Genomic DNA, 19279 nt, shown 5'->3' with positions numbered 1-19279 from the left:
ACAGCCAAACCAGTGTGATACATTTATATAAAATTGTATTTGAATATATAACAATATACAATTTAGATGAACATCAAACTAATCAAATATCCATGTGTTATATGTTGTTGGAAAGCTCTCAAAGAGTAGAATACAACCAGCCTGATGTTTTACTCACAGACAAAAATATAGTGAGTAATAGCTAAGTATATGTCTTTGACATACATGTTACATGTAAACATATGTTGCTTATATGCCATATTTTTGCTTATAACTTCACGGAAAATAAACGGAACATAACATATCACACACCATTACTTAGAGGAGGTGATTATCTTAAAAATGAGCCCACACACAACGTAATCGGATGCATAGATCAACAGATAATCCACACGAAGCACGATGTGCACACAGCACATAATGTGCTATCTGGCTAAAAACACGTTCGCTTACCTGGATCAGATGATGTAGTACGTTGTCCAGCATCATGGAATGTTAAACCAATCGTATTAAGATTCAGATCACTGCAACCAGAGGTGGAAGTCATCCAAATATGGGCAGAGAGGATCGTTCACATTACATATGGCCACCAGGAGATGGCGCCAAGTACATGACACAGACTCAATGATGACTCAAATGACACAGAATGAAACTCATTCTGTGAAATCTCATTATTAAAATCATGTCTGCATGCTATGCAAACCTTTAGTCATTGTTGTGTTGGAATTAGTTCTTATGTACAATTATTATGTGTTATTTGTTTGGAGAGGCTTTTGGACACTTGGAGTCGTTTTAGGAAACTATGATAAATTATTTTTGTAACGCTTTTTTGTAACGCTTTGTCGTATCAACACAATTTTTTTTTTCTCAGATACAGTTGACATGATTGTGAACAAAACAAAATCAGTTTTTCAGAGCCACCTTATTTACACCCAGAGATATATAATGTCAAATCAGAAAAATAAGAAATTCAGCAGTTTCTTAGGCTGAGAGTCTCAGAATGTATCATAATCTATATCATTAAAAAAAATGAAACGTTTTCTTTAAAAAGATACCAAACACTTGACCCTCCTTTTTTTTTTTTTTTTTTTTTTTTTTTTTATTATAAGCCTTTAATTTTGGGCATGCCACTGAAACAGGAAATCTTTAAAAACACCTTCAGAGTTTAAGTCTTTGTAGTGTTGAGTCTGCAGCTGGCAGTGACGTTCGACTTTGTGGCTTTCTTCACATTTGAGCCACACACCAAACTGTTTGTACAGAAGAATGCATGGACTTACTGGATTAGCTATGTGGTTTTCCTCTCCCATACATACAGAGTTTGCTGAAAGCATCCATGGAACCTCATTGCCTTGGTGAATCTCTGATCTGATGTTTTAAGATCCACACTTTAAATGGCATTCACAACCCATTTTACTTCCATAATCTGTCCTATTTCTGAGTGAAACTGGATATTCAACTTTACATTGCAACTATTTGTCTTTGGAATAGTGTGCACCAATGAATCATGAACAATAAGCCTGTGTGTGTGCATTAAGAAAGTAAATATGGGCAGTTTTGATTTCACATTGACTTTAAAGGGATAGTTCACCCAAAAATGTAAATTCTCTGATCATTTATTCCCCCTCATGCCATCCCAGATGTGTGTGACTTTCTTTCATCTGCAGAACACAAATAAAGATTTTTAGAAGAATATTTCAGCTCTGTTGGTCCAAGTGAATGATGACCAGAACTTTGAAGCTTTAAAAAATCACATAAAAGCAGCATAAAAGTAATCCATACGACTCCAGTGGTTTAATCCATGTCTTCTGAAGTGATTCAAACAATTTTGGATGAGAACAGAACAAAATATAACTCTTTATTTTTTTTGTTTTACTTAAAATCATGACATCAGCAGTCTCATTGGCCATTGTGATTTCAAGCTTGATTACACTTCCAAGCACCTAGTGTAATACTTTATTTATCATAATTTACTCACCCACATGTCATTCCAAACCCATATGCTGTGACTTTTACTATAGAACACAAAAAGAGACATTTTTAACAATATTCGTGGTTTTATTTCATGACCACCACAGCTGTCAAGCTCAAGAAAGGACAAAAAGTGTATGATATAAGTAGTCTGTATAACTCATGCGCTATATTTTTTTCTAAAGTCATACGATAGCTTTGTGAGAGAAACTGACGCCAATCGGCATTTCCATGCATGTCATTGCCAGTGTTATTATTAGTAACGAAAACAAAAACTAAATGAAAACATTTTCGTTGAAATAAAGGAAATAAAAACTAACATGCTTGGAAAAAACTGAAACTAAAATATTTTTGCATGACTCCAAAACGAACTCAAATAAAAAATGACCTCAAATTAATTCACGTTTATTTTTTGATACACAAAATTATAAAAATGTGAAACCTTTACAATCCATCTTCGTTAATCATGAAAATGTCACTACAAAGCAGCAACACAAGACCTGATACATTTCAAGATTTTAAACATATTTAAATGACTTCTTAGCTTTGGCAGCCATAAAATGCTAAAACTAAAATAAAAACTATCTAAACTGAAACTAGAAAACACTGGAAAAACTTAAAACGTAACACATTTTTGTTAGCTTTCACTCTGTTGAACTAAATTGGAATGATAAATTGAAAATAAAGTACAAATAAAAACTAAATTCAAAATGCAAAACTATTCGACGTGTCAGTTCGCATAATGGACATTTTTTTCGATTTAAGAGCTGCAACGGAGGGGAATATTTTCTCACATAAAGCTATCAGATGACTTCAGAAGACATGGAATATAGTGTGCAAATCATACTGACTATTTTAATGATACTTCCGTTGTATTTTTGTACTATTGGGAGTTTGACAGTGACATGAGGGTGAGTACATTTTAATTTTTGGGTGAAATATTCCTTTAAACAATGTCATATTTGGACTGGAAATTACCATATTTTTGGGCTCAGCCCAAATGAATATATGTTATTTAATTGAAGTAACTTTCAAGAGTGAATGCTTGAAATTATACATGCAGAGCTGATTTCCAATGCTTTATTAAAAGGCCATATTTACGAATAGCAGTTTACTTTTAAGTACTGTGAGTGTCATTATCTCTTGATCAGTTTGTCCTCCTGAAAGTCATTTTTGTACACTTTGCTTTCTGTGATTGTAGAGTTTGACTGTATATTTGTGAATTCATTTGGAAATTATTTTTAGTATGTTGCAGAGATAATTGTCAATATTGATCATTTATTTGCTGTGTATTTACTGTATCATTGTTCCCCAAAATTTAGAGCATTATAAATGTCTGCTCACATCTATTAGAAATATGCATCCACCACAAATAATAGATTTAATACAGATAACATATGTAAGTATGATTATTATGGCAGTTTATAAACCAGCTACCATCAGAAGGTGGATCGGTTAACCTGTGCATTTTATTGCATGTGTCATATTTGAATATGGGAATATTTTTGCCACTGTTTACATACAAATGATGCTATAAATCAAGCAGGAATTATTATTTCAACAAATGGTTTTGTAATATAGGTATTCCTCAACAATGTTAAGAACAGATGTGCAAAGTTTGGCCATGCATATGTCAGGAATAATGCAAAAAACACAATTATGAGCGTTGTTCTTTTAACACAGTCCTGGTCAACATGGACATCTACTGGATGAGATGTCATAATACAGTTTACAAACCCTATTTACCCTATTATTCATATTGTTTCTCCTGTATAATAAAACAAATAAAATGTGTGCATGATCAAATGTAAAACACAAAGTGCATACAGTCTTAAAGTGACGCAGTAATTGACGCACTCATCTGCGCTCTTCCAAACTTACGGGAACTGCAAGAGTCTGGAATGAGGGGCGTGTTCACAAAAACACATTAATAGCGGTCTTAAAAGTTTGTCAAGATTACTACGTTTGGTGAGTCGCGACTATAAACGTTAGTTTTCTCTTTCCAGCGCACAACGACAACATGTAAGTTGAAATGGTCAATTCATCAATCTTGAAAAAACAAAGCGTTTCATGTTACGTAATTTGACACCGATGTGTCTCTTTTGTTCTCTTGTACTGTGTTCTTTTATCATTTTTCAGTATTTATACATTGATTTTGTGTGCTTATATAGGATCATTTCGGTAGTTATTTCGAGAGGTTTAATCAAGTTATGTCGAGTTTTTAGATAAAGCGTTGCTTTTGCAGACTTTTACTTTCTCACATCGCCAAGTTTTAACTGATCGAAGATTTACTAAAAAGTGATTGAATTTAAAATAACAACTACACTACACAATAACACTTGTTTACCATCGGTCAAATAAAACTTGGAATTAACAGGGAAATTTAAAAATGTGATGGCCTGGAAAGATCTTAAAAATAATTAATATATATATATATTTAAAGTTGTAAAATAATATTAGTAATAATAAAGTAATGCAAACTAATACAGTTTATATATATATATATATATATATGTTGAAGTCAGAAGTTTACATACACTTAGGTTGAAGTCATTAAAACTCATTTTTTAACCACTCCACAGATTTCATATTATCAAACTATAGTCGTTTAAGACATCTACATGAGTAGTTGTTCTAACAATTGTTTACAGACAGATTGTTTCACTTTTAATTGACTATATAACAATTCCAGTGGGTCAGATAGTTTACATACACTAAGTTAACTGCCTTTAGGCAGCTTGGAAAATTCCAGGAAATGATGTCAAGCCTTTAGCCAGCTAGCATCTGATAGGAGGTGTACTGAATTGGAGGTGTACCTGTGGATGTATTTTAAGGCCTACATTCAAACTCAGTGCCTCTTTGCTTGACATCATGGGAAAATCAAAAGAAATCAGCAAAGACCTCAGGAAAAAAAATGGGTTCATCCTTGGGAGCAGTTTCCAAACGCCTGAAGGTACCACGTTCATCTGTACAAACAATAGTACGCAAGTATAAACACCATGGGATCACGCAGCCATCATACCGCTCAGGAAGGAGACGCATTCTGTCTCCTAGAGATGAATGTAGTTTAGTGCGAAAAGTGCAAATCAATCCCAGAACAACAGCAAAGGACCTTGTGAAGATCCTGGAGGAAACAGGTAGACAAGTATCTATATCCACAGTAAAACGAGTCCTATATTGACATAACCTGAAAGGCTGCTCAGCAAGGAAGAAGCCACTGCTCCAAAACCCCCATAAAAAAGCCAGACTACAGTTTGCAAGTGCACATGGGGACAAAGATCTTACTTTCTGGAGAAATGTCCTTTGGTCTGATGAAACAAAAATGGAACTGTTTGGCCATAATGACCATCATTATGTTTGGAGGAAAAAGGGTGAGGCTTGCAAGCCGAAGAACATAATCCCAACCGTGAAGCATGGGGGTGGCAGCATCATGTTGTGGGGGTGATTTGCTGCAGGAGGGACTGGTGCACTTCACTAAATAGATGGCATCATGAGGAAGGAAAATTATGTGGATATATTGAAGCAACATCTCAAGACATCAGCCAGGAAGTTAAAGCTTGGTCGCAAATGGGTCTTCCAAATGGACAATGACCCCAAGCATACCTCCAAAGTTGTGGCAAAATGTCTTAAGCACAACAAAGTCAAGGTATTGGAGTGGCCATCACAAAGCCCTGACCTCAATCCGATAGAACATTTGTGGGCAGAACTGAAAAAGCGTGTGCGACCAAAGAGGCCTACAAACCTGACTCAGTTACACCAGTTCTGTCTGGAGGAATGGGCCAAAATTCCAGCAACTTATTGTGAGAAGCTTGTGGAAGGATACCCAAAACATTTGAACCAAGTTAAACAATTTAAAGGCAATGCTACCAAATACTAACAAAGTGTGTGTAAACTTCTGACCCACTGGGAATGTGATGAAAGAAATAAAAGCTGAAATAAATCATTCGCTCTACTATTATTCTGACATTTCACATTCTTAAAATAAAGTAGTGATCCTAACTGACCTAAGACAGGGAATGTTTTCTATGATTAAATGTCAGGAATTGTTTAAATGTATTTGGCTAAGGTGTATGTAAACTTCTGACTTCAACTGTATATATTGCTCTAAAACTGTATCTATGTGTGTGTATGTGTGTATATTTATTGGTGACAATGTGTGTGAACACTGGAGTCATGACATTTATACTTGAGCAAACCTCAAAAATTTAAGTGATACATACTTAACATTTTCAATATATAGATATTTTACAGAACTGAGATCCAAACATGGCACAAAATAAAGCTGGGTACACTCGATTTGAAAACCCACCACATGCCACTACCATGGGTCAGCCTGCCCCTCCAGGGTTTATGATGCCCCCTTCTTATGAAGCTGGTATGGCTTATGGAGGAATGGGAGCTGGCACACCTGTCGGTGTACCTATTGGCAACCCATATCCACCACCAACCGCTGTTGGGAATCCCATGTATGGGCAGGGGGTGCCTGGATATCCACAAACACCATATCCTCGAGCAGTTCCTTATATTCCCAGTCCTTATAAACAACCTGCTTCATATGGTAAGAAACATTCCAACTCTGCATGAAGGGAATTTTGGTAGATGATATTTGATGATAAGGAAATATCTCACCTGTTTTGTCTTGTAAAAGGGCCAGTGAGCGTGTCAGTGCAAAGCGAGCCGCCTCCAAAATATGAAAATGAGAAGTTTACCATCTCTGGGCTTGATGACAAAACCATCAGAAGGGTTTTTATTCGAAAGGTAATATACAGTAGGTAGATATGGAATAAGGTTTGACACATATAATATCATACAACAAGTTAACATTGAATGGTGAGTGGCCAAAATCTGTTAATTGTATAACTATATGATATAGTTATTTTAGCTGGAAATTACTATATACAGTGGCAAAATAAAGTATGTGAACCCTTTGGAATTACCTGCATTTCTGTTTAAATTTGTCTTAAAATCTGGTTTGATCTTCATCTAAGTTACAATAATGAACAAACACAATCTATTTGAACTAAAAACACATACATTACTGTATTCTTGTACATGTTGAATACCTCATTCAAACATTCACAGTGTAGGCTGTAAAAAGTATGTGAACCCCTAGGCTAATGACATCAACAAAAGCTAATTAGAGGAGTTGGCAAACCTGGCATCCAATTAATGAAATGAGATTGGAGGTGTGGGTTAGGTCTACGTTGACATTTTGAGTTTGCTATTCACAAGAAGCATCTGCTGATGTGGACCATGCCTTACAAAAAAGAGATCTCAGAAGACCTATGATCAAGATTGGTTGCTTTGCATAAAGCTGGAAAGGGTTACAAAGTTATCTTGAAGAGCATAGATATTCATCTGTCCACAGTTAGACAAATTGTCTATAAATGGAGACGATTTTGTACTATGGGTACTCTCACTAGAAGTGGCCGTCCAGCCAAGATGACTCAAAGGGCACACCACAATAGAGATGCTGTGGAATGACCTCGAGGGCTGTTCACACCAGATATCCTAAGAATATGGCTGAGCTGAAGCAGTTCTGTGAGGAAGAATGATCCAAAATTCCTTCTGAACGTTGTGTAGGTCTAATCCGCAGCTACCGGAAACGCTTGGTTGAGGTTATGCTGCCAAAGGAGGATCAGAGGGTTCACTTACTTTTTCCACAGCACTGTGAATGTTTAATAGGATGTGTTCAATAAAGATATGAAAGATTATAATTGTTTGTGTGTTGTTAGCTTAAGCACATTGTGTTTGTCTATACGTGTGATTGATGAAAATGAGATTATATTTTATGAGCAATTAATGCAGAAAACCAGCTAATTCCAGCTTTATACCAGTAAAACCCTAACAGTGAATTTTGACAGTTCAGAGATTGTCTGTGGTTATTTGTTTACTAGGTTTTCACAGTGTTGAGTCTGCAGCTGGCATTGACGTGCGGCTTTGTGGCTCTCTTTACATTTGAGCCACACACCAAACTGTTTGTACAGAAGAATGCTTGGACTTACTGGATCGGCTATCTGGTTTTCCTCGTGCCATACATCACCATCATATGCTGTGGAGAGTTTCGCCGAAAGCATCCATGGAACCTTATTGCCTTGGTGAATCTCTGATCTGATGTTTTAAGACCCACACTTTAACTGGTGTTCACAACCCATTTTAATTTCATAATCTGCCCTATTTCTGAGTGAAAGGGAATATTCAACTTTACAAACTATATGTTGCAACTATACAACTTAATAATGTACACCAATGAGTCATGCACAATAAGATTGTGAGCGTGCAATACATAAGTAAATCTTGGCGGTATTGATTTCTCTCCTTTCTGACTCCTTTCTTGCATTGTAAGGATTTCTTTCATTTCAGACGATTCTGACTCTGGCCATCTCATACATGGTTGGTGTGATCTCTAGCTTCTATGATACAGATGCAGTGATGATGGCTGTCGGCATTACGGTGTTGGTTTGCTTTACGGTGGTGATATTCTCTCTGCAGGTCAGTATTCATCTCACTAGGGGTTGGGAATGAAGACCCGCTTCTTTCTAAGATCTGTTTCATTTTTAAAGAGAAAACAATGATTTTCATGTTGTTTCTTGAATATTTGTATTCTTCCGCTGATGTGGACGGAACACCGTTCTAAAATACTCACAGTTTCCTGCGCTGAAACTGAATTTACAGCGCCACGACAAAAGAAATTGTGTTTTATCTGAGTTATGAGTTTGCATTTTCAATTGAATGTTATGAGAGAGAATGATTGAGTGCAACAAAATAAGGAAAATATAATAAAAGGGGTGTGCAGCTTGATTCGTGAACAAATGACTATTTGTTTTGTAATGAATTGGTCAAAAAGACTCTCAAATCAGTCTTTAACGTCTGACTCGCTTCCTGAAGCGCAAGAGTTAATGTTTTAGTCATGTTCAACTCTAAATGAAGCAAGAACTGTTTTGTGCACTTCAAGGTTTGTGAGATTAAAAATCTGTGTAATTACTGACTGGTGGTGCAGATGACAACATGTAGTTAAAGATGCACAGTTGCAACACTTATGTATGATAAATGATACAGTGCCTATAGAAACTCATCATATCCTTATATTTGTCACATTACACCCTGGAAATTTAAATACATTCAATCTAACATTTCCAGCTGTAGTTACACATTATAACCTTCAACATTAAAGTGAAAAGAACATGTTAAAAAATTCTGAACAATTCTTAAAAATGTATTAGTAAAATACCTGGTTTAGATAAGTGATCATCCCCCAAAGATTAATCATTACAAACTTGCTCAGGTGCAACCAATCACATTTCAGATCATATACTAGTAGTGCATGATAATGAATTCAAGAATTCACCATGGTTGGAAAGGTGCTTTCAAAAGGGCTCTGGGATAAAATGAAAAAGGCACAGGTTAATAGAAGGGTACCAAAATATTTTAAAGACTTTAACTATCCCTCTGAGTACCGTTCAGAGCATTATTTATTTATTTTCCCCCAATTTGGAACGGCCAATTCCCAATACGCTCTAGGTCTTCGTGGTGGCGTAGTGACTCGCCTCAATCCGGGTGGTGGAGGACGATTCTCAGTTGCCTCCACATCCGAGACCGTAAATCCGCGCATCTTATCACGTGGCTTGTTGAGACGTAGCGCGTATGGAGGCTTCACGCTATTCTCCGCGGCATCCACGCACAACTCACCACGCACCCCACCGAGAGCGAGAACAACATTATAGTGACCACGATGAGGTTACCCCATGTGACTCTACCCTTCCTAGCAACCGGGCCAATTTGGTTGCTTAGGAGACCTGGCTGGAGTCACTCGGCACACCCTGGATACAAACTCGACTCCAGGGGTGGTAGTCAGCGTCAATACTCGCTGAGCTACTCAGGCTCCGTTCAGAGCATTATTAATAAGTAGAAAGGCACGACAAAAACCTTGCCTAGATCAGGCCAACCCTCCAAACTGGATGACCGTACAAGGAGGATTGATCAGGGAAGCCATTAAGAGGCTAAAGGAAACTTTAAAGGATTAACAAGCCCTCATGGCTGAGATTGATCGTTCTGTGCATGTGACAACAATCTCCCAAGCTTTACACAAAGCTGGACTGTATGGCAGGGTGGCAAGAAAGAAGCCTCTTCTGAAAAAGTGCCACACTAAGTCTCGTTGGAGGATTCTGATGCCATGTGGCAAAATGTTTTATGGTCAGATGAGACAAAAATTGAACTTTTGGGACTGAACTCCAAGCGCTGTATTTGGAGAAAACCAAACACAGCACACCACCCAGAACATACCATACCTACTGTGAAGCATGGTGGTGGCAACATTGTGTTGTGGATGTGTTTCTCTTCAGCGGGGACTGGGCAGTTGGTCAGGATTGAAGGGAAAATGGATGCTGCTGAATGGAAAATCTGTGGACCCCTGCACGACACCTGAAGATGGGCAGGTGGTTCACCTTTCAGCACGACAATAGCTGCTTTTCCACTATCGGGCCAGTGCAAGCCAGGGCTTTAAACTAGTCAGCCGGGGCCAATAGCCTCAGACTCGGACTGCGAGATCAAAATAGATATGCATTTCCACCATCGGGACAATAACTCTGCAACGTTACCCTAAAACCCGCCTTTAACACGCCGCCCTGGTGTCAACGTCAAGCACCCTGCCCATTTCACAAGCAAGAAGGAAGCTCAAGCTGAGGTATCATGTTATCTAGAGGCCATAAAAGCCATTGGCTGTTGGCCACGAGAAAGCCCCGAGGCGGCACGATGAAGCCCCGCAAGTGACAGTGGGAACTCAACTGGCCCTGGCACGCACTAGCAGGCCCTCATCAAGTCAGAGCCCCGACCTAAATCCAGTGGAAAACCTGTGGATGGACTTGAAGAGAGCAGTCCACCGCTGCTCACCCCACATTTTGACTGAAATCAAACAATTCTACAGGGAAAAATTCACAAATATTCCACCATCTAGGTGCGTGAAGCTAGTAGAGACATATCCAAACAGACCGATGGCTGTCATTAAAGCAAAAGGTAGCTCTATGAAGTATTAAATTAAAACTAGTTTTTATATTTATAATGGGTTTTGATTATAGGCAGGAAGACAAAAAAAATTGACTATTCCAAAGGGGTACGATGATTTTGTATAGGCACTGGGTATTGATTATAATAAAAAAAAAATTATCCCCTTTTCTCCCAATTTGGAATGCCCAATTCCCACTACTTAGTAGGTCCTCATGGTGGCGCGGTTACTCGCCTCAATCTGGGTGGCGGAAGACAAGTCTCAGTTGCCTCCGCTTCTGAGACCGTCAATGGCTCGTTGTGCATGACACCGCGGAGACTCGCAGCATGTGGAGGCTCATGCTACTCTCCGCGATCCACGCACAACTTACCACACGCCCCATTGAGAGCGAGAACCACTAATCATGACCACGAGGAGGTTACCCCATGTGACTCTACCCTCCCTAGCAACCGGGCCAATTTGGTTGCTTAGGAGACCTAGCTGGAGTCACTCAGCACACCCTGGATTCAAACTCACAACTCCAGGGGTGGTAGTCGGCGTCAATACTCGCTGAGCTACCCAGGTCCCCAACGTTGAATTTTTTTTGAAACATTTAAATATTTGACCAAAGTAGGATTGTAAACAATTCTCATCCCTTTGCCAGAAGTGACTATTGCATGATTTAGTTGGGAGGTACTAATAAATATCTCCTGTGTTCTTTACACACAGACCAAATATGACTTCACATCCTGTTATGGAGTGCTGTTTGTGTGCACCATTGTACTCTTAGTCTTCGGAATCCTGTGCATCTTCATGTACAACAGGATTCTGATCCTCATCTATGCTTCGCTGGGTGCACTGGTTTTCACTTGTGTAAGTGACCGGCTCCGTACAACACATTTGTTCAAAGAAATGCATCCTTTCAGCACTGACAACAAAATAACTGAAATAATGTCCCAATTTCCTTGCAGTTCTTGGCTGTGGACACACAACTGCTTCTAGGGAACAAGAAGCTCTCTCTGAGTCCGGAGGAATACGTCTTTGCTGCACTCAATCTATATATGGACATCATCCACATCTTTTTATACATTTTGCAACTCTTCGGCAGAAGCCGCAACTGAAATTCCATCTTCGAAGATCACTGTATGACCAAAATGCATGCCCTAAAGTAACGTAGTAACGTACTTAAGTGTTAAACCCAAAAATAAAAATTCTGTCATTATTTTTTATATATATATATATATATATATATATACCCTATGTAAGGATATTTCTCTATTCTTGTACTCGCTTATATCCTCTCTTAAAATATATCTGCATGTTTTATTATTTTTGATCATTTGTTGATCATGAAAAACGTATTGATCTATATTTTTTCTCTCCATTTGTAGTTTATGTAAGTGATTATTGGTCTATATAACCAGCTACATATGTATTTTATTGATACATTTTAAACAATATGCTTTTAAGAAGGGAATAAAAGTTTTTGACTAAGTGTTTTTGATATTGTTTTTTCTACCTGCACAACAGTTGCACGCTTTATGACGCGTTTCAGTTATGACGTCTTAATAGCATATTCCGATTCTTTCTGATTCTTGTGTTTTGCTCAAAGTCTCTCAAAGACAGAAGTTAAATCATTTGTGTTATTTCTATATCGGAGCGATACAGCTATTCATCGACTAACGATCCACTCAGTAATACAGGTCATTTGAGATAGGCCTGTACAAATTCAATTTTTATTTTTAGTTGTTTGTTGTAATTATAATACTCTTAAGATTTCCAAAACGAGTGTATTTGACCATCACTCAAATATTTGAGCCTATCTTTTTTTTTTCTTTTATTAATTTGAATTTCATAGCATTGTTTTTCAAATATGATCCAAATGCAACATCAGTGTCATCCCATTTAAGTTTAGGATGAACTCCATGCTGTTTAAAAGTTTTCCCACATAACGTGTATTCACCCTATAGGCCTATACATTGAAATCTCATGCATGCCAGCTTAAGGAAGTGTACGGTGCACGTTCACTCAGTAAACTTGAATGCAGAATTTTTGCTCATCATTGTGACTAATTTAGGCAGGAGAACAATCATTCATTGGCATGACACTGTGGATGAGGATAAATTCAGCAATGACCTGTTGATGAGGTCCTATAAGAAGTCCTCACCCTTAAACCTGCTGCACACAGACACAACCTTCCCACAAGGATCTTCAATCAATGAAGAGCTCCCAAGCTGCTCCTTTATATACCAGAAGCTGAAAGGTTTGCTGAAGTGTCTTTAGAACTATAACTTTACCCTGACAGTAAAAAGTTCGGACACACATGCTCATTTTTATTTTTACAATCCACATTTTAGAATAATAGTTAAGTCATCAAACTATGAAATAACACAAATGGATATATGGAAATTATGTAGTGTCCAAAAAAAATAATATATATATATATAATATCATTTTCAAAGTGGAGGCATTCTTTGTTTAGATTCCAGCTCTGCACACTTCCCAACTCATCAGTTTATCTATCTATTTATCTATCTATCTATCTATCTATCTATCTATCAATTTTACTTTTGTAAAGAAATGTATTTATATTTGTCTACAAACTAATTTCAGGCATTTAACTCTCCTGTAGAATCTGCATTCATCTTTTGCATTTGCGGGTCAATTTTGACCCGGTGGAATTCAAGCTTATAAATCATTCATAACATGATGGTTTTCATCTAAAACAATTTTATAAGTCATTAATAAGTCCTTATCTGGTCATACATGTAAAAAGATTGATATTTTGTCATGTTAACTGACAAATATAAATGTTATTAATATGCAATTTTTTTAGTAATAATACAATTTAGATATTCTTTGACTTTTCAAAATATACATTAACTACAGCTAAACCATTGTGATACATGTGAAGACATCTTTTTTATCAACATTTATGTGAAATTTTATCTAAGTAGAACATAATATATAATTTATATGAACATCTAATGTGAGAATTATTAGTAATTTGAATGAATTTCCTGGTCAGAAGTTAACTAAACATCATCAAAACAACTGTACAACTCAATTATACAACATTAACACTTCTTTACTATGTTTTTATGCTAAATATACTCTATTTAATCTCATGAAGTGTTGAATGTTGATGTGTGAGTTTGCTGTAAGCTGGTTCTGCATCAGATGACTGCAGAGTAAAAATATGAACAACTTCCTCTTCCAAGCCCTATTTAGATTAATGTGTGCATGAACTTTTGGTCTCGCCACACCCCCTTTAGACAGTAATACCTTTGATTTAGATTATTTGTTATGTTTGTTACATCTGTCATGTCTGTTTTGTACAGGAATGTGTGTGTGTGTGTGTGTGTGTGCAGTCCCAGTGAGAGACAAAAAATTGAGTGAGAGAGTTTGGGAAAGAGGTTAAATGTAAGTGGTGTTTATGAGTAAAAATTCATAGATGTATAAAACAATCGACATAATAACATTTGTAAAGCTTGCAAAACTGACGCGTGAACGCAAAAGATGTTTTTTTTAATGGTTATATCTCTTAAACAATTTGATCAAAAAATCTGAAACAAATGTATTATGTGCATTTTGATAGTCTTGACAAAGTCCCAAAGTTTGTTTCCCATGCTAAAAACTATGTGGAATTTAAAAATGATGATCTACCTTTCACGGGTCAAAAATGACCCGAGCGCAATAGGAGGATTAAGAAGAAGCTTTTGGATCAAAAACATTTTAAGATCATGAAAAAGATCAATTCCGTCAAGTATCTAAACTTTTAACTGGTAGTGCATTTTTTAAATGACCTTCTTTTGGTTTGTGGTACAGACATGCACATACTGGAAGGCAAGTAGATGAACCACTTGCTGAACTTTTGAAACAAAACATTTAATCTCAGTACCGTTGTCATCTGGTCTGACGGTTAATCTGTTTAATTCCTGCAGATCCGAGGAGGTTACTGGGTGAAATTGCTTTCCAGCTGGACCGTCGAATCCTCTCATGTGTTTTCCAGGAACAGTCTAGACTGTATGGATTCACTGTACAGAATATATGAGACAAACTACAGCAGGTAAACTGGATTCAATATTTGGACAGATTGTAGACTGATGTGTCAATATGAAAATATGTATGTGAGATAATTTGTTTGCTTTATTGATGATAAAGAACATCCAAATAACACAAGAAGTGTGAATATATGATATATTTCTGTGTATTTAGCATACAGTAAATGTTAGCTATGAAATTATGAATAATAAATAGGATTTTTACATCCAGAACACATATCTGCTGTCTCTCATCCCATGTTGAACATCAGGTGTCCACACACCCCCTGACGGGAAAGGTGGATGAAGAATACAAGTTCCAGTTGTCAAAGCGACACATGGAGATCATGGACAGACTTCATACGCTGGGATACAACATCACCCTGCACCCCCCTGAAGGAGCTGCCTGATGCATACGGCGAGCAGGAACCGAGTTCCTACGCAGAGTAATTGTTGAAACTGCACCGTCCAAACTGCTCCGAGAACTCCTGCTTCTTCTCAGCTGTCTGTGTTTCATGGCGAAACAGGATGGACAGAGTCTCTTTCCGTGGTAGAGAGTGTACGAACTTCTGCTCTCAATCAACATGACCCTTCTTTCTTTGCCAGGAAGGAAACTCCTTCGTGCAGATTCTGCGAAAGCACTGCCTTAAAATAAATAATTTATTGCAATAAAATACTGAGCCTGGAAAGAAGTGTCTGAGACCCCATTGAACATTTTTAATTATACATTTTAATTCAAACCAGTAAATAAGCAGTTAAACGTAATAAAAAAGTTGGAATTTTGAAAAACATCTATATTTTAGCTTATTTTTTTAAGATTTACGCATTCAATTTCATAACAAAATTCTATCAAATTGAATTTAATTGTTTTTTAACTAAATTAAATCAAACTTATAATATTTAGTTTTAATTTTTTATTTTGTTAAAGATTACTCAATTTGATGGAATTTTGTTATTAAAAATTGAAATGCGTGAATATTAATATTATTTTTTGAGTGTAATAGTAAAGTTATGACGTACAATGAAGAAGAAATACTGTATATATAATGTTTCTGCTCTACTTTAGGTCACTAATTAAATGTAAGTAAATTAGTAACTGACCGTGTGAACTCTGTGCAAAGGTCAGATTTCTTTGCTTCACACAAGATGCTCTGTGGAACATTCTTAAATCATGCTGGACAACATGATCAATAGGTTTGGTAATGTTAACTCAAATGCATGCATATGGCATGTGTTACAGACCCCGTACAGAAGGCCACGTTGACAGATCAGAAAAGTCCTGTAATAACAGGAAAAATTGAGGAGACAGGAGCAAGCATGTCTGTGTCGCACATAATCCCCAGCAATTGTGAGGGCGCCGGTGCAAGTGCAACACTGCTCCTCTGTACGAGTCCTCAGCTCATTTTCAAAATAAGAGTCCCGATCTCACTCATCAATAGACAATGATTTTCACTTGACATTTTTCAGCTTCCCATACATTTAACATAAAACATTTGTAAAATGAAAAACAGTATATGGAAAATAAACTTTTTCTTCCAAAACCACAATACCCAAAATGTGTACATACTTTAGGGTGTCACACATGCCAATTTAGTTTTTTATGCTTCCAGTATTAACTGTTGTAATTGTATTTTTACTAGTAAGAATTTCAGTCAATTTCAGAGCTCTGTGTTTCAGTTACACAGCTCTGCAGTTAAACATATATTTAATGTGATTTTTACAAGTAAAAATGCAATTACAGAGCTCTCAGATTGGAATTCTTATAGTAAAAATTAAATTGATCTGTAATGAAAAATTAATGGGAGTCAATGGAAACAAATGACAAGTAAATATTTAGTTGTAGAGCTCTGTAATTAGAATTTTACTAGTAAAAACTCCAATTAAAGAGATCTACAAATTATTTTTTACTAGTAAAAATGTCAATTTCAGATCTCTGTGTTTCAGTTACACAGCTCTGCAGTTCAATATATCTTTAATGTGATGTTTTTAGTAAAAAAATCAATTGTAGAGCTCTCTAATTGGAATTCTTACTAGTAAAAATGCAATTACAGAGCTCTCTTATTGGAATTCTTATAGTAAAAATTCAATTGATCTATAATTAAAAATTAATGGGAGTCAATGGAAACAAATGACAAGTAAATATTTAGTTGTAGAGCTCTGTAATTAGAATTTTACTAGTAAAAACTCCAATTAAAGAGATCTACAAATTATTTTTTACTAGTAAAAATTTCAATTTCAGAGCTCTGTGTTTCACTAACACAGCTCTGCAGTTAAACATATCTTTAATGTGATTTTTACTGGTAAAAAATCAGTTGTAGAGCTCTCTCATTGGAAGTATTACTAGTAAAAATGCAATTACAGCGCTCTCTTATTGGAATTCTTAGTGTAAATTCAATTGCTTTGTAATTAAAAATGTATGGAAGTCATTGGAAAGAAATGAAATGAAATATTAAATTGTAGAGCTCTGTAATTACAACTTTAACAAGTAAAAACTCCAATTAAAGATCAATCAATCAATGTATTTATTTATAGAACACAATAAAAACAACAGTGGTTGACCACTGTGCTGTACAACCATAATAAAAGAAATATCACAAAAATACATCACATAAATACATCACCAAAATACATCAATACAGCTATGCTGTACAAACCGCAATGCAAGATAAAGAGGTACATCAAAACACATATACAAGTTTACACCTTTGGACTCTAAGGACAATCTTAAGCTTGCGCAAAAAGAAACGTTTTTAACTTTGAAATTCTGATTCTGTTGAAGTTTCTCTAAGGGATATTGGCAAACTATTCTACAGTTTAAGGCCAGCAATGGCAAAAGCACGGTCACCCTTCAACTTCAGTCTAGACCTAGGAACCATCAATAATCTCTGATCAGATTACCATAGATGTAACAGATGTATTTGCACTCAGAAGTTCAGAGAGATCATTCGGTGCCAGTCCATTCAAGGCTTTAAAAACATAAAGTAGGATTTTAAAATCAATTCTGTATTGGACTGGCAACCAGTGTAAAGAGAATAAGACAGGGGCAATGTGTTCATATTTCCGAGTACAAGTCAAAAGTCTAGCAGCTGCATTTTGAACAGTTTGTAAATGATTAATGTACGATTGGTTTATCCCTGTATAAATTGAATTGCAGTAGGCGAGTCGAGATGAAAAAAAGAATGTATCACTCTCTCAAACTCTACAAATGATAAAAAAAACTCTTAACCTTAGCTAGGAGCCTTAATTGAAAAAAGCTCGATTTGACTACTGCATTTATCTGTTTGTCAGATTTCAGTGTAGAATTGAATATGACACCCAAATTTTTCACAGATGGTTTAACATAAGATGCCAAATCTCCCAAATCATAATTTTTGCTGCCTGAGATGCCTGAAGGCCCAAACACAATCGCCTTTGATTTTATCCTAGTAAGAATTTCAATTACAGAGCTCTGTGTTTCAATTACACTGATCTACAGTTAAACATATATTTAATGTGATTTTTACTAGTAAAAATGCATTTACATAGCTCTCTTATTGGAATTCTTACTAGTAAAAATGCAATTACATAGCTCTCTTATTGGAATTCTTACTAGTAAAAATACAATTACAGAGCTCTCTTATTGGAATTCTTACTAGTAAAAATGCAATTATATAGCTCTCTAATTGGAATTCTTACTAGTAAAAATGCAATTACATAGCTCTCTAATTGGAATTCTTACTAGTAAAAATGCAATTATATAGCTCTCTTATTGGAATTCTTACTAGTAAAAATGCAATTATATAGCTCTCTAATTGGAATTCTTACTAGTAAAAATGCAATTACAGAGCTCTCTTATTGGAATTCTTACTAGTAAAAATGCAATTATATAGCTCTCTAATTGGAATTCTTACTAGTAAAAATGCAATTACAGAGCTCTCTTATTGGAATTCTTACTAGTAAAAATGCAATTACAGAGCTCTCTTATTGGAATTCTTACTAGTAAAAATGCAATTATATAGCTCTCTTATTGGAATTCTTACTAGTAAAAATGCAATTACATAGCTCTCTAATTGGAATTCTTACTAGTAAAAATGCAATTATATAGCTCTCTTATTGGAATTCTTACTAGTAAAAATGCAATTACAGAGCTCTCTTATTGGAATTCTTACTAGTAAAAATGCAATTACAGAGCTCTCTTATTGGAATTCTTACTAGTAAAAATGCAATTACATAGCTCTCTAATTGGAATTCTTACTAGTAAAAATGCAATTACAGAGCTCTCTTATTGGAATTCTTACTAGTAAAAATGCAATTACATAGCTCTCTAATT

General features: G+C 36.0%; 1 protein-coding gene across 2 annotated transcripts; it reads left to right on the top strand.

The window, feature by feature from the left end:
• The first annotated feature begins 3801 nt into the window (after nucleotides 1-3801).
• On the top strand, nucleotides 3802-12422 carry grinab (glutamate receptor, ionotropic, N-methyl D-aspartate-associated protein 1b (glutamate binding)). Of its 2 annotated transcripts, none has more exons than XM_051720227.1 (7): nucleotides 3802-3915; nucleotides 6188-6505; nucleotides 6596-6705; nucleotides 7845-8045; nucleotides 8311-8439; nucleotides 11657-11800; nucleotides 11899-12422. In XM_051720227.1, the coding sequence occupies exons 2-7, from the start codon at nucleotides 6214-6216 to the stop codon at nucleotides 12046-12048; spliced, it is 1026 nt and encodes a 341-aa protein (XP_051576187.1). In that variant the 5' UTR covers nucleotides 3802-3915; nucleotides 6188-6213; the 3' UTR covers nucleotides 12049-12422. The 2 variants fall into 2 exon arrangements, with proteins under 2 accessions (XP_051576187.1, XP_051576186.1); XM_051720226.1 differs by having other exon boundaries at nucleotides 3805-3969.
• The last annotated feature ends 6857 nt before the right edge of the window (nucleotides 12423-19279 follow it).

The sequence above is a fragment of the Myxocyprinus asiaticus genome, chromosome 16, assembly GCF_019703515.2.
Source record: "Myxocyprinus asiaticus isolate MX2 ecotype Aquarium Trade chromosome 16, UBuf_Myxa_2, whole genome shotgun sequence".
Lineage (NCBI taxonomy): Eukaryota > Metazoa > Chordata > Actinopteri > Cypriniformes > Catostomidae > Myxocyprinus > Myxocyprinus asiaticus.
This window is presented reverse-complemented; position numbering and strand designations above follow the sequence as displayed.

Excerpts from the sequence above, each read along its gene's own strand:
- grinab (XM_051720227.1), top strand. The coding sequence starts at position 6,214 with ATGGCACAAAATAAAGCTGGGTACACTCGATTTGAAAACCCACCACAT. Across the intron at positions 8,046-8,310 it reads CATGGAACCTTATTGCCTTG|ACGATTCTGACTCTGGCCAT; the intron begins GTGAATCTCTGA and ends CTTTCATTTCAG. Across the intron at positions 8,440-11,656 it reads TGGTGATATTCTCTCTGCAG|ACCAAATATGACTTCACATC; the intron begins GTCAGTATTCAT and ends CTTTACACACAG.